This window comes from Xenopus tropicalis, chromosome 7, assembly GCF_000004195.4.
Source record: "Xenopus tropicalis strain Nigerian chromosome 7, UCB_Xtro_10.0, whole genome shotgun sequence".
Classification (NCBI taxonomy): Eukaryota; Metazoa; Chordata; class Amphibia; order Anura; family Pipidae; genus Xenopus; species Xenopus tropicalis.
Genome location: NC_030683.2, coordinates 126,837,678 through 126,852,968, shown reverse-complemented (window position 1 = coordinate 126,852,968; position 15,291 = coordinate 126,837,678). Strand labels below are relative to the sequence as shown.

At 41.7% G+C, this 15,291-nt stretch overlaps 1 protein-coding gene across 5 annotated transcripts; it reads right to left on the bottom strand.

Moving 5' to 3' along the window:
* Positions 1-329: 329 nt before the first annotated feature.
* Positions 330-14,222, bottom strand: LOC100488427 (myosin-1). Of its 5 annotated transcripts, none has more exons than XM_031906419.1 (10): positions 14,117-14,222; positions 13,791-13,907; positions 8,068-8,121; positions 6,150-7,038; positions 5,396-5,930; positions 4,714-4,767; positions 4,098-4,370; positions 2,931-3,126; positions 2,783-2,833; positions 330-1,194 (listed from the first exon to the last, which is right to left on the bottom strand). In XM_031906419.1, exons 2-10 carry the CDS (start codon positions 13,886-13,888, stop codon positions 1,089-1,091), a joined length of 2,256 nt encoding a protein of 751 aa, XP_031762279.1. In that variant the 5' UTR covers positions 13,889-13,907; positions 14,117-14,222; the 3' UTR covers positions 330-1,088. The 5 variants fall into 5 exon arrangements, with proteins under 5 accessions (XP_031762279.1, XP_031762274.1, XP_031762278.1 ...); XM_031906415.1 differs by adding an exon at positions 1,732-1,780 and having other exon boundaries at positions 1,112-1,194; positions 5,396-7,038; XM_031906417.1 differs by adding an exon at positions 1,732-1,777 and having other exon boundaries at positions 1,112-1,194; positions 5,396-7,038.
* Between the last annotated feature and the right edge of the window lie 1,069 nt (positions 14,223-15,291).

Below are 15,291 nucleotides of genomic sequence, written 5' to 3'. Positions count from 1 at the left end.
AATGAGTACATACTAATAAAGGATTTACCTCCTGAGATCTATATAATAATAGATTTAGTGATCATTTCAGGCCACACGTAGCTCTCCTTCCGGCACGGCTTGGGCAGTGAGTTGGCCCTGTACCAGCCCTCCATTATACCAGCCCATTACACAGTACAGCTATAGGACCTGTTATCCAGAATGCTCAGGACCAGGGTATTGCGGATAAGGGATCCCATACCTATACTGTATTATTCCTCCACCAACGCACACACACCAGCTGGTATTTTGCATTCTTCTGGCTAATAAAGACAATACACATGAACAATAAAGACAATACACATGAACGCTGATTTTCATATTGAATTTATTGCGTACTAAGCACATTGCAAGCAGTTTATATATAGACATATAGTGATGATATTATGGCCGCATATTAAAAAAGTAGTTATCATAAAAGCATTAAAAAAACTGCAGACATCCAGGTCGTTAGGCACATTTTCCTTTGGTGAAAATTCCTATTAAAAAGAATAGAGCCAGAAAGCTTTTTAATGGTGTTAATCCCCCCCCCATCCCACTGACTAATTCCAGGGAAACTGGTTCAAACGTCATGAACTCTTTTGTTCCAAAAAACGTACTTTCTGTGCGTCAGGGGAGGGAGCCTGGGGATCTCCGTTGGGGATCAGGTCTGGGCAGGCAGGTTTTTTCCCAATGCCCCATTGGCCCAGTCCAACCCTGGATCTATAAGGGCTGCTGTCTGTGTATCATAGTTCTGATTAGGGGTACAGACGGCAGCCACATTGGGCTTGGGTTGGCCGCTTCCTATCCCTTTTCTATGCAGCAGTGCCATTATATAGGGGGGCTGCCCTTCCACCTCCACGGCGGGGCCCACCCCCTGCTCAGTCTGGTCCCCACTAGTCCAAAGGGAACACTCCCCCTGCTGTTCAGCTCTGGAAACAAGGCACCAAGGGGCCATGGCTACTGTCACCTGTTGTCAGAAACCATTTCATATAGAATTATAAGGCAGAGAATAAGCAGGGAAAGCATTAGAGCCACTGGGTTAGGCTAAGCACTAGTCTCTCTTAGTCTCCGGGGTCCATTTAAGACATTTAAGTGTTATTTGTTGTAAGGAGATCAGTTAGGTTTCTGCTGAGGTTCAGCTCCAGAGACTCTCCGGGATCCAAAGGAGATTCTTCTCTGCCATCCACCATTTTACTGAAGGATAAATGAGAAGTTTAGTTTCTTGTCTACATTTCATCAGATATGCAACTAACCAAAAACAACACATTTATCTTATTCTAGGGAAAATAACATTACATCAGTGCTGTAACAAAAAGTTATTAGAGCTTTTAGAGTTTCAAGGGCCCATGAGTATCACGCATGTATTATAAGGGATAATATACCCCCTACTGTAAATGATAAGGATATTAGCAGTCACTGAGGGGTTCTGTGCCCCCCATATAAAGGCACAAGGCTGCAGGCTGAGTTATACAGGGAACTCTGAGTATCACTCATGTATTATAAGGGATAATGTACCCCCTACTGTAAATGATAAGGATACAATCAATGGCCTGTTAGACCTTACTGTTTATGTGTGTAAATCACTTTAATCTCTGGTTGGTCTGTAGATTTTTCAATTAATATTTAACCTTGCACTGAGTCAGTATTGGATATTCCTATTGATATGAGGATTAGAGTGACAAGCCCAGGATAACAGCAGAGTAAAACTGTTACTGATTATAGTAAACGTACCTTGTTGGTGCCGGCACATTCTGTATGTTGGGTTGGGTCCTGGGTCCTACTGTAAATGATAAGGATATTAGCAGTCACTGAGGGGTTCTGTGCCCATATAAAGGCACAAGGCTGCAGGCTGAGTTATACAGGGAACTCTGAGTATCACTCATGTATTATAAGGGATAATGTACCCCCTACTGTAAATGATAAGGATATTAGCAGTCCCTGAGGGGCTCTGTACCCATATAAAGGCACAAGGCTGCAGGCTGAGTTATACAGGGAACTCTGAGTATCACTCATGTATTATAAGGGATAATGTACCCCCTACTGTAAATGATAAGGATATTAGCAGTCACTGAGGGGTTCTGTGCCCCCCATATAAAGGCACAAGGCTGCAGGCTGAGTTATACAGGGAACTCTGAGTATCACTCATGTATTATAAGGGATGATGTACCCCCTACTGTAAATGATAAGGATATTAGCAGTCACTGAGGGGTTCTGTGCCCCCCATATAAAGGCACAAGGCTGCAGGCTGAGTTATACAGGGAACTCTGAGTATCACTCATGTATTATAAGGGATAATGTACCCCCTACTGTAAATGATAAGGATATTAGCAGTCACTGAGGGGTTCTGTGCCCCCCATATAAAGGCACAAGGCTGCAGGCTGAGTTATACAGGGAACTGTGAGTATCACTCATGTATTATAAGGGATAATGTACCCCCTACTGTAAATGATAAGGATATTAGCAGTCACTGAGGGGTTCTGTGCCCATATAAAGGCACAAGGCTGCAGGCTGAGTTATACAGGGAACTCTGAGTATCACTCATGTATTATAAGGGATAATGTACCCCCTACTGTAAATGATAAGGATACAATCAATGGCCTGTTAGACCTTACTGTTTATGTGTGTAAATCACTTTAATCTCTGGTTGGTCTGTAGATTTTTCAATTAATATTTAACCTTGCACTGAGTCAGTATTGGATATTCCTATTGATATGAGGGTTAGAGTGACAACAAGCCCAGGATAACAGCAGAGTAAAACTGTTACTGATTATAGTAAACGTACCTTGTTGGTGCCGGCACATTCTGTATGTTGGGTTGGGTCCTGACACAGAATCTGAAATAAAAATGAATTATATAATAATATGAATGTGGCTCTAGAGACCCCTATAAAAGACTTGTCTTCTCAAACAGGAGGAGAAACCGGGTGATACCTTTTTATAAGAATACAGTAGATAGCGGGCGTCGCAAAGAAAATCACTGCAGTCAGTGCTATTATCCAGTGAAGCGTGCCAGCCCCAGGAGCTGCCGGGGTATCAGTCGAGTGGAGAGGCGCCAAGGAACTGATCGCAGCTTGGCTGGTAAACTTCAGTACCTTTTCCATTATAGTTTCTAGATCAGTAAATTGCCCTGAAAAAATTAAAAACATATTTAAAAAATCGTTATTACCAACCGTGCTCATGTATATGTACTACTGTAACACTATATCGGGGGTAGTAATTGCCCTTCCAGACCTACTTCTGGCTAAACACATTACATTTGAGACCCCTTGTATTCAAGAATGAGCTTTCGGGGGGCCAGTGGTCCTTCAGTATCATCTACAGCAGTGATCCCCAACCAGTGGGGCAACATGTTGCTCCCCAACCCCTTAGATGTTGCTCCCAGTGTCCCCAAACCAGGGAGTTATATTTGAATTCCTGACTTGGGGGCAAGTTTTGGTTGAATAAAAACAAGATTTCCTACCAAATAAAGCCCCTGTAAGCTCATAGGGTGCATAGAGGCTGCTTAATAGCCAATCACAGCCCTTATTTGGCTCCTCCATGAACTTTTATGGTGTTTGTGTTGCTCCCCAAGTCTTTTTACATTTGACTGTGGGTAAGAAAGGTTGATCTACAGTAAGAGATGAATGGTGGGACTTATTTGCACAACGACTCACCAAAGGTGAATTTCCAGAGGCATTTTCTTCAGCCCTCAGTCTATGGGGCGGCTACATACAGGATAAAACCCTCATCTAGCTTGGCCATTACTCTCAGCTACCTCCTACCTCAGGTTTCAGGATTCATTTGGTCCTACTTCTACAACCCAGGTCACAAACACACAAGTGTCCTCCTCAGTGAGGAGATCCAAGAGAAAGAACATGGCTTGGGAGAGTCATCTGACTTTCCTGCACCAATGGGACTCCCAAAGGGTATGACTTGGTGGAGATGACTTACTTTATACAGTTCTGCCTCTCCTAAGGGGCATCAACTCTTTATCTGGCAAAACACAAGGAGGGGAGGCTACTTGCCTATCCCCTAAAGTGCTGTTTGGAGATGTAGAGGGTGTATGTTTCCTTTTGTTTGAACCCTTTTCTTCACCCAAGCACCCATAATGGCCAGTACCTCCAGGAATGAAGTGGTCACTCTTCCCCCGACATTCTGCACAGGATCCATACTCCAGGAACCATGGTGTCACTGGCGGTTCCCTCACTGCGAACAGCAGAGATGTGTTGCTCAATAAAGCAGCACAAAATGAATCAGAACAATTCTTGACTTGGGGGATGTTGGTGAATATGAGATGGATGAAAGTCACCCCATTGTGGATCATCAGGTTCTGAGCAAACAGATTGGTGCCATTGACCCAGTACGTCTGCCAGATGGAACGTATAGGGAACGCTGTGGAACAGACAGAGAGGTATTTTGAAAATTTTGCTTTAGGTTCATTCATTTAGTTCATTCATTCATTCATTCATTCATACACTCTTAATGGGACATTCTCAATATTTATTTTTTCTTTTAAGATCCTGTTCCCTGTTTAGTTCTTTTTAATACAATTCAAGCCATGGAATGTTTACAATATATTGGGTTGGCCCTTTGGCACGGTGAGTTGCCAAGTGTCCATCCTTGGCTTCTATTGCCCTTGGTCACCATGCCATGGCCCCCAGCCACTAGTTTCACTCAATCTCATCAGTTTCAACCGCTGAGGTTTCAGGGGTAAATAAGCGGAGTGAGAGCTTACCTTCTGCATTTGAGGAAAAGAAGTTACACCAAAACCACAGCATTAAATATCCACCTGTAGAAGAAACAGACAAGAGAATGTTGTAGACTCTCAGCCAAACAGGAATCAAGTGTCAAGTGTAGATATTTGCCTGTTCCACAATAGGTGCCTTAACCATGGTCAGACTGAGGGTAAATTACCCCAAGGGGCAGAGAATAAATATGTTCCAATATCGATGTCCCAACCCCAGAATTTAGCTGAACACCGAATCGGCTAAGGCAACATCCATGGACTGAAAGGTTCTCCCTTGAGATCCAGATTAAGTTTGGGTGAATACTAAAGGTTTGTGCCAATTCTGTCATCGAACTGATACTTTCCTTCTTTACTGGGCTGTGAATGATAGAACATGCACGGCTCAGTGGTAACACATTGTCCGGACAAGCAGAAAATAGAAACTGGTTGGACTGGGGTGTGCAAGGGCCACCAGAACTGCTACCCCAGGGGCCCCCATACCCCCTCTGGGGCTCCCACCACCTACATGGATCGGGTCTAGGCCACCAGGGCCTACTGGGTTTTTCTCAGTGTCTCACCAGCCCAGTCTGACCATGAATAAGAAGGCAGAAATACTGCTTTTAATGGCAACTATGTTTGCAGATACCATAGTAACAACTGATATTATGTAATATGTTTAAGTGGCACTTACTTGTAAACACCTTCAGAGCAGTTATCACACGATGAATTGCACTTGGTACAACGGTTGGATATTTTGGGTTCTTGGCAGTCAAACACAGCAGTTTTTCTGAATCAGATTTGCTGCCTTTGTTATCAGCTGCGTCTTGACGTTTTATGCCTTTAGATGACTTGTTTTTTGGATTATTTCTCTTTTGATTTTTTGCATTTGCTACAAGAACTCGATTCCCTTTATGTTTTTCAACTTCCTCAGTAACTAGACGGTGCAGGTTCTCACAACCTGTGCCAGAAAATTTCTCTGAATAAGTTTTCTCTTCGTAACGTCCACCAATGTCCTGGTCTTGCTGGTCTATGTCCTCTCCTGGAGTGACCAACGTTTTGTCTGAATCCGAGTTTCGCATTTGAACTTTCTCTTCAGTTACGTTTAGGATTTGCTTGGTTCCCTCAACTTCTGAGAGCAGCATTTGGGCATCATAGTTCTCATCCTGATGGCCTCCATCAACAACCATTTCTGATTCTTTAATGTCTTCCGCTGCTAAACCCAAGACCTCTTCCAAGTTGTCTTCTTGACATCTTCCATCTATTGCACAGTTTTGCTGTTTTAGGTCCTCTGCTCTTTGAGCTTTCTTTTCATTTTCATCTGGAATGTTCTTGGTGTCCTCAGCTTCTGAATGAAGTTGCATCTCTGTATCATATTTCTTCTCTTCCTGACTTCCATCAACAACCATTTCTGATTCTGTAATGTCCTCAGGTGCCAAACCAAAGACCTCTTCCAAGTTGTCTTCTTGACATCTTCCATCTATTGCACAGTTTTGCTGTTTTAGGTCCTCTGCTCTTTGAGCTTTCTTTTCATTTTCATCTGGAATGTTCTTGGTGTCCTCAGCTTCTGAATGAAGTTGCATCTCTGTATCATAGTTCTTCTCTTCCTGACTTCCATCAACAACCATATCTAATTCTTTAATGTCCTCAGGTACCAAACCCAAGACCTCTTCCAAGTTGTCTTCTTGACATCTTCCATTTATTGCAGGTTTTTGCTGGTTTAAGTCCTCTACTGTTTGAGCTTTCTTTTCATTTTCATCTGGAATGTTCTTGATGTTCTCAGCTTCTGAATGAAGTTGCATCTCTGCATCACAGTTCTTCTCTTCCTGACTTCCATCAACAACCATTTCTGATTCTGTAATGTCCTCAGGTGCCGAATCCAAGATCTTTTCCAAGTTGTCTTCTTGATGTTCATTTTCTCTTATACCAGTGTGGCCTGTGTCCTTGTCTGGTGCATCTAATGAATTTTTTATAACTCTGTCTTCTTCAGTTTCTGGATCAACATCTTCTCCTTTTCTTCCACCTTCTACCAGGTATTGGATTTTTGCTTCTTTTTCCGTGCTCAGATTATCTAAATCAGCATCTGCCTGGTAAATATCTACTTCAATCTCTTGCTGTTCTATCTCATTTGTTGTTGATGCCAATGGTTTCTCTGTACCAGACTCCTTTTCCAAATTTGTGGATTTTTCAGCCTCACTTGATGCCTCCAACATCAAATCTCTTTGGCGTTCTCTCTGTGTAGGTTCTGGGGATTTCAGCTTCTTGATCAAGTCTGCGCTTGAGCTCTTTGCAATTATATTGTTTGTGTCTTGAACACTCTTAGGGAGATCGAAAAACCTTAAGAGGAAAATAATGAACATTAAGGGTCAGACTTTGGAATGTAATGTATATATACAGTATATATATTATACGTGTCTTTCTGAGTATGTGGTTTACCTCATAAAGTGCCCTTGTGGGTCACTTTATGTAGGAGAGACCACACAGAGTCTCGAGGACGGCATCAGTCAACGTATATCTACTATTAGGACTAATAATTTGAAGTTGCCAGTACCAGCTCATTTTCACTCCAGTATTTGGCTATAGAGGCTTTGCCCCCACTGAGAAGAGGGGGGTAACAGGCTTCTATATTTACAAAAACATGAAAAATTTTGGATACATGCCTTACAAAGGCTTGAGCCGAGAGGTATGAATCGTGAATATGATCTGACTGGATTCAAGAGGTTCTGGTATTAAGGATGGAAACTCATTAATGGATATATAATAATTGGAGAACATGTGTTATTGGGGTTAATGGAAGGTATCCAATTAAGGGATGGGAAGGGTGGAGCAAGACCTTTAAAAAGTGTGGCATCTATTGTATTATACACGGCTTGATGAAGGAACGGGACGCTCTGAAACGTTGCTCTTTTTTTGTATGTGGTTTTAACAATAAAGTGTTTGGAGTGCAGGACTTTTTTGGTGGATATATATATATACTGTATATATATATATATATATACTTTTTCTGGAAATTCCTAATGGTGATATATAGTGAACTGTCTCCAGAGACATCCTTAGCTTTTATATACCGCTATAAAGCACCCATACAGCCTGGCCTTTAGTTAAATGGAATGCCTATATCTTATATGATATATTGTGTCCTTGGCACCATATGTACATTTCATTGGCATTTAGTTCTATCTTTAAATAAGAGAATAATGCAATATGTATGTATCTTGTCACCTAGTAGCCTTTGAACTATATTTTTCCCTAATTCTAGATATCCAGCCTGCAGACCTATAGTTGAATGACAAACAGAGGGAAACAAATGGATATCTCCCACTTAAACATGATACATAAAGTATTGTATATAGCGCATATATTTACCCTGATATACTGGTTTCCTGCACTGGAACTGTCTCCATCTCCATAATGGCCGATCTGTGGGGGGAAAAAACAAAATGTCACATCAGTTTCTTAAAAATGATCCAGATTTGGGGAGAAACCACACAGTGCAACTAAATGAGATGCTAGCGCCATTATTACATCCCAGTCATTCCTTCCAAACGGCCATAACGCAACAGAAAGCTTACGATTGGCTCCATGGAGCAGTCACGTGTCGGATAGCGGGTTTTTACATCAGTTCTACCAGGATTTTTACACCTGTGCAACTACATCCAACTTCAGAAAACAATTATATATAGAGAATCAAAAGCCAGATAGTTGTGCACTTTTGCTGGTAGGCAGGGGGGAGAGGGAAATCTATTTTGGATAAATATACCCCATTAAAATGTACTTACCCTTGTTGTACCTGCAACCCTAATCTCTTGTTTTCCTTCTCTGACCTTCCCTCAGCCTCCCACCGGCAGCAGCAGTGCATGAGTCAGAACTGGCTGGGTTCTCAGGCTACGTGACTATCTATGAGGACTGGTTGCTAAAATGCTATACAGGTGAATAGAGAGCTGGGAATTTCCATGGCTGTGAACTCTGATTTCACTCTTAAATACACTAGTGCATTACTAGCCTTCTGATACCTACACACCCTTCCTAAATTCTCTGAATTTGCTAAGTGCCACATATCCATATTTGGTTAAAAAAAAATCTCTCCAAATAATAGCAAACCTAAGCGGTATGTTGATGTACACCTGGTTGCTTAGCAACTGGCATGTTACAGGCCAAGACGGTGGCTGTCAGGACACACAGGGTGGGTTCAACGTCTAAAAATGTAATCAGGGCTCCCCTTGAGTATTTTCCTAAAAGCCCCAGCCCTTTCCTGTCTGAAGCCCACTGAGCGCGTGCAGTGCCACTGACACACAGAAGATGCCTAACAAGATCCAAATGGGGAGCTGCTGGGGCAGCTTTGAAGGCCTGGATCATTACTGTGATAGGGCTGCTGTACCTCTGGGCTGGTACAGTAAGTTCATTATATAGAAGGAACTATAAACTCACAGTTGAAATAAACCAAAGGGATCTTTTCTCCCAGACTCCTCATACAGAACAGCGGCCCAGTTAGGGGGATAGTAGAACAATACAAGTCTCATTAATAAACAGTATCTCCAAGCTGTGCCAAGAATAGAGTGTGAGCTGCCCGGGTAATAGAAATAGAATTTATTTCTTAACACCTTTTATCTTTGTTTCTTTATTAAATATACACCCAGCCATTTGTTAGCATGGCACAATTACAGAACACGGTGCCGCTGGATCCGAGCCATAAAACTAAAACCTCCCTTAATCTCAGTGACCATGTGACCCACATGGAGCAGTTTGCCCCCCTGGGTGGTAAAATGCTAGAAATTACCTTTCCATTAATAATAATAATAATAATAATTATAGTGCTGACCCCCTACTGGTGCCCTGATGGGTCAGGCCGTGATCCTCAACCAAAATGCTCCACCTCACTACTGTATGTATGCCGATGGGACACCCCAGCACTACAGGGATGAGCCCCAATAAGGGCAGAACAGGTCTGCCTTACTGCCCCGGCTGTGCTTTATAATGCAGTGGCAGCAATGACAGATTTCTAGAAAAACTTTTTGGAAAACTTTTTTTTTCCTAGGGAAACTGTTTTGGAAAGAAAATGTTGATTTATTCCCCGACCTTGAACAAACCCCAATGCTTTATGTTCTCCACCCTTTATGGGCAATTGCAGAAATCCCCCTGCCCCTGTGTGGCCCATGTCAACTAAACGCTGGTTGTTGAGTTGTTAGCTGAAAGATAATTGTATTGCGGTGTTTTTAATAATAAAGTAGCCCACACTGCACACACTCACTGATATATTTCTATAATGAATATATGTGTTACATTGTTCCATATGCCAGAGCCCCCGGGGCCGCAGAGCGATATGTAGGCAAACATTCCCTACACGGCTTGCATCATAAGGGAGGGAGGGGGAGGAAAGCAGCAACTGACTGACTCAGAGAAGAGAAACCCAGCCGTGATGTAAGGGATAGAGGGGTGAAGGCTAATGACTTGTCTGTATGTTATTGTCATTTATATACTGCAATTGTTATCCTGGGGATATGTAATTATATAATCTATAACAATATATTGCATAAACAGCTCATATCTAAAGCCCTGCTTCATCTAAATAACCCATTTTCATATAAATATACTTATTTAGCAGTATGTGCCATTGGGTAATCCTAAATAGGAAACTGCCATTTTAAGTACTAAGGGCCGCCCCCTGGGATCATAGGATTTACAGTGCACACAAACAAGCCAAGGCACACATACATGCTAGGCCCCATCAGCCAATGAATGGGCAGAGTTCTGCCTGTTGCTCCCACACTACTTCCTGTTACAGTTAGAGCTGCATCACTTCCTGTCAGCTGATCTCTGAGGGAGCACACAGCCCATCACAAAATGGCGGCTCAAGGGAAAGGATATAAAAGGGCAATATTTACTGATATATATATTCCAGTTTGGGGAGATTCTTTAATAGGCCACTTAATATAATATAAACTGTCTGTTGGTTACATATTCATTCTGGGGGTGTAGTTTCCCTTTAATACCAGTATAAAGCAACACAAACTTGGTAACTCCATGAGGAATATTACCAAAGGCAGATAAATAGGGTTAATGTTGGCTTTCTGCAAGTTGCTATGAGCAGACAGACAGCTCTGTGCCCCACGTGTGTGTGTAGGCAGGGTTACTACCCCTAAATAGACAGTGTAAGAGACCAGTGACGTTGCAGGAGTTCCCCTCACATGTCTCACAATCTGATTGGCCAAGGAGAATCATAACATGGCTGCACGTGGCTATTACGTGGTGCTTTTATTTTCGGCAGTGTAATGTATCCCAGCTGCTGCACATGTGGAGTGTGTTTATTCATTCACGTAGGCCGGCTGCTCTGCTGTGTGTAAGTGGCCATGGATAAGTAGAGAGCAAATAACACAGTTCATTAATGTAATGACAGGTTGTTCCTACGCTGTAAAACCCATTTGTAAAGTAATTGTCTGGCTGTCATGGAAGCAAATAGTCCTGGGAATGTTCTGCATCTGTATGTAGAGTATATATATATATATATTCCCTATGTGACTAAACTATAAATTATATCCTTAGAAACGGTGCTTGTGATGTCATCATTACAATCGGAGCTTAGTGATGTCATTTCTGTCACATGACTTACTAAAACCTGTATATTATAATACATATAGTACCCCCTGATGTAAAATATAGGGATATCAGAAGTCACCATGAGCTGTTTAAAAGCACTCGGCCTTTGGCCTTGTACCTTTATATGGTCATGGAACTCCTCTGTGACTTCTAATATCCCTATATGTTACAATAGGGGGTACGTTATTCACTATATATTATAAGGAACTCCTCGGTGACTTCTAATATCCCTATATGTTACAATAGGGGGTACTTTATTCACTATATATTATAAGGAACTCCTCGGGGGCTTATAATATCCCTATATGTTACAATAGGGGGTACTTTATTCACTATATATTATAAGGAACTCCTCAGGGGCTTATAATATCCCTATATGTTACAATCGGGGGTACTTTATTCACTATATATTATAAGGAACTCCTCGGGGGCTTATAATATCCCTATATGTTACAATAGGGGGTACTTTATTCACTATATATTATAGGGAACCCCTCAGGGACTTATAATATCCCTATATGTTACAATAGGGGGCACTTTATTCACTATATATTATAAGGAACTCCTCGGGGGCTTATAATATCCCTATATGTTACAACAGGGGGCACTTTATTCACTATATATTATAAGGAACTCCTCGGGGGCTTATAATATCCCTATATGTTACAATAGGGGGTACTTTATTCACTATATATTATAAGGAACTCCTCGGGGGCTTATAATATCCCTATATGTTACAATAGGGGGTACTTTATTCACTATATATTATAAGGAACTCCTCGGGGGCTTATAATATCCCTATATGTTACAATAGGGGGCACTTTATTCACTATATATTATAAGGAACTCCTCGGGGGCTTATAATATCCCTATATGTTACAACAGGGGGCACTTTATTCACTATATATTATAAGGAACTCCTCGGGGGCTTATAATATCCCTATATGTTACAATAGGGGGTACTTTATTCACTATATATTATAAGGAACTCCTCGGGGGCTTATAATATCCCTATATGTTACAATAGGGGGTACTTTATTCACTATATATTATAAGGAACTCCTCGGGGGCTTATAATATCCCTATATGTTACAATAGGGGGCACTTTATTCACTATATATTATAAGGAACCCCTCGGGGGCTTATAATATCCCTATATGTTACAATAGGGGGCACTTTATTGACTATATATTATAAGGAACTCCTCGGGGGCTTATAATATCCCTATATTTTACAATAGGGGGTACTTTATTCACTATATATATAACTTTATTTCTATAGTGCTAGTAGGATATACAGTGCTGTACCATGGTTACGGTGGCTTTTTGGCACCATTTTCAATTCTGTTTTTTAAAAAAATGAACCCGGCTCCCAATATAATTCCTCCCGTCTGTCTCAGTGGCTATTTGGGGCATGTAGTAGCCACGTGCCTACAGTGCCTCACACCTTAAAGAGCAAAACGCAAAGTGAATGGCAAGGCAGTTTCCCGTTATGTAAAGGCCCACCCTAAACAGCTTTTTTGGGTCCCACCCACAGATATTCTAGTATGTAATGCTGCACACCTACAAAATCAATTCAATAAAGTGGGTGCTCACTGCAGGGGTCCCCTGTAAGATCCCCCCAAAAATCCAAAACATAAGAGAGGAGCAGGGCACATTAAAATGGTTAAAAAATTACAAACTTTGTTTTACATATCAAAAAACCCAACGCGTTTCGACCCCCATTCAAAAGGAGGGGGGTGTCTTCGTCAGGGGCACATTTAAAAAGCACCGGGTTTTTTCCCAGTGTCCCGGTGGGCCCTTCACCCCCCAGTTCTCTTATTATCTGTATTGGCTCAGACAATTTACAGACAATTTGAGACAAACAGTTAATTAAATCATATAAGACATTTTCATAAATTCTACATCAAGAATTTCTTAACCATTTAATACATTAACCCCCTATAATTCCTTTCGAGAGATTTTTTGAACCCCCCACCAAAAAAAGCCTCTCTATTATCAAATTCCGAGGAAGAATATCCCGATAGAGGAGAGAAAGATTCCCACACGTTCAAATTCCATCATTTTCTCTAATCTTTTTCATTTCATCCGTGTTATTGGAAGGGGAGAAAAAATTCTGTTACTCCCACGGGTAAAACACTCGGCCCATAATGTATAAAACTAGAGCTAAACCTGCTCACGGGAGCTGACAATCTAACAGAAATCACCAAAATGTCCAGTAATAGTTCTAAAAAAAAACCACCAAAAGCATCAAAAACAAACCCAATCCAATATACGTCGGTCTCATACTGCAGGGCCTGTAACGTAGAAATCCCCCATATGTCCAATGCAATGGCTCCCCCTGTGGTTGATTCTTATAAAATCTCCAACGATAATTTCTTACTACATTAAAACATTGCCATAAACTTTGTTTTTATTTTATATGAGAATTTCTATATTCCATTAGACCCCCCCATATACACACACAATGGGCTGCTCAGGGAGAAAGGTACTTGCCTGCTGGGCAGCTCTGCCTCGGCTACGTGTGAGTGAATGCCCAGGGGGCGATGCCGCAGGCTGCACTGGCAAGTCATTGTCCTCCCCAGCTCTCTCATCTCGTGCTATGTATAAATACTGTAAAATAAACAAAACAGAATTTCTTCAGCACCAGGGACTGCCAGGAAACTCAGCCTCTGCTCTCAGCCGGCTCCCGCTGGGAGTTACAGAAGGGCCCAGGGAGTAGGGAGACAGAAGCGGTAGGTGCCCAGCACCCCCACCGTTGCACCCTAGATGGGTGCCTACCCCTAGTTCCGGCAGATACCAGCACTATGTACAATACTCACCTCTGCCCGACTGGCTAAGAATGTAGCAAAGCTCCGGCTCCCACAGCTTTGATTGAATCAGCCTGAGGAAGAACTATATATGATTCCCAGGGAGGGGCCAGCCCCCCATGGGCCCACTCCATTCAGATTTCATTGGCTCAGCTGAACAACACCCATTGTGACTGTTTTCAGAACCGCTACCCCACCTTGTGGGTGAAGAAAACACAGAATATAAAGATATATGTACAGGACTGATTATGAATGAATTCTGATGCAGACTGCACTGATTTCTATGCTGCCATGTAATGGGCAGCTAAATTCTTTACTAATCAGATTAGTACAGGTATAGGACCTCTTATCCAGAATTCTTAGGACCAAGGGTATTTCGGATAAGGGGTCTTTCCGTACTTTGGATATCCATACCTTAAGTCTACTAAAAAATCAGTAAAACATTAATAAACCCAATAGGACTGTTCTGCCCCAATAAGGGGTAATTATATCTTAGTTGGGATCAAGTACAGGTACTGTTTTATTATTACAGAGAAAAGGGAATCATTTAACCATGAAATAAACCCAATAGGGCTGTTCTGCCCCCAATAAGGGGTAATTATATCTTAGTTGGGATCAAGTACAGGTACTGTTATATTATTACAGAGAAAAAGGAATCATTTAACCATGAAATAAACCCAATAGGGCTGTTCTGCCCCAATAAGGGGTAATTATATCTTAGTTGGGATCAAGTACAGGTACTGTTTTATTATTACAGAGAAAAAGGATATCGATTTAAGAAATCTGAATTGTTTGATTAAAATGGAGTCTATGGGAGACAGGCTTTCCATAATTCGAAGCTTTCTGGATAACGGGTTTCCGGATAACGGATCCGATACCTGTACTAATGTTCTATTACACGTATATACTGAGTAAGCTCTTAATCCCAGCAGCCTGCCTTTAGCAGATCAATGCCATAAAATGAAATATACACCAGTACAAATCAGAAAAAAAAATATTTTTTACTAATATACCCGGAAAGGGGAGGGAATTTTTGCTAAATGATTGTGGGCCAACAAGCCCACAATGGGCCTTTGGGGCAAATGTTTAGTTCCTTTAGTACCCTAAGCCCTAACTTAGAGCTAGGGAGGGTGTCTGACAGCCTATGACCTGATGTTTTAGTTCAACTACACCTTTCTTCTCACTAT

Coding starts and splice junctions, on each gene's coding strand:
- LOC100488427 (XM_031906414.1), bottom strand. CDS start 13,888: ATGAGAGAGCTGGGGAGGACAATGACTTGCCAGTGCAGCCTGCGGCAT. Junction 8,122..13,790: donor GAGGCAGAGCTGCCCAGCAG/GCAAGTACCTTT, acceptor TTCCCCCCACAG/ATCGGCCATTATGGAGATGG. Junction 2,834..2,930: donor TACTGTATTCTTATAAAAAG/GTATCACCCGGT, acceptor TTTTTATTTCAG/ATTCTGTGTCAGGACCCAAC.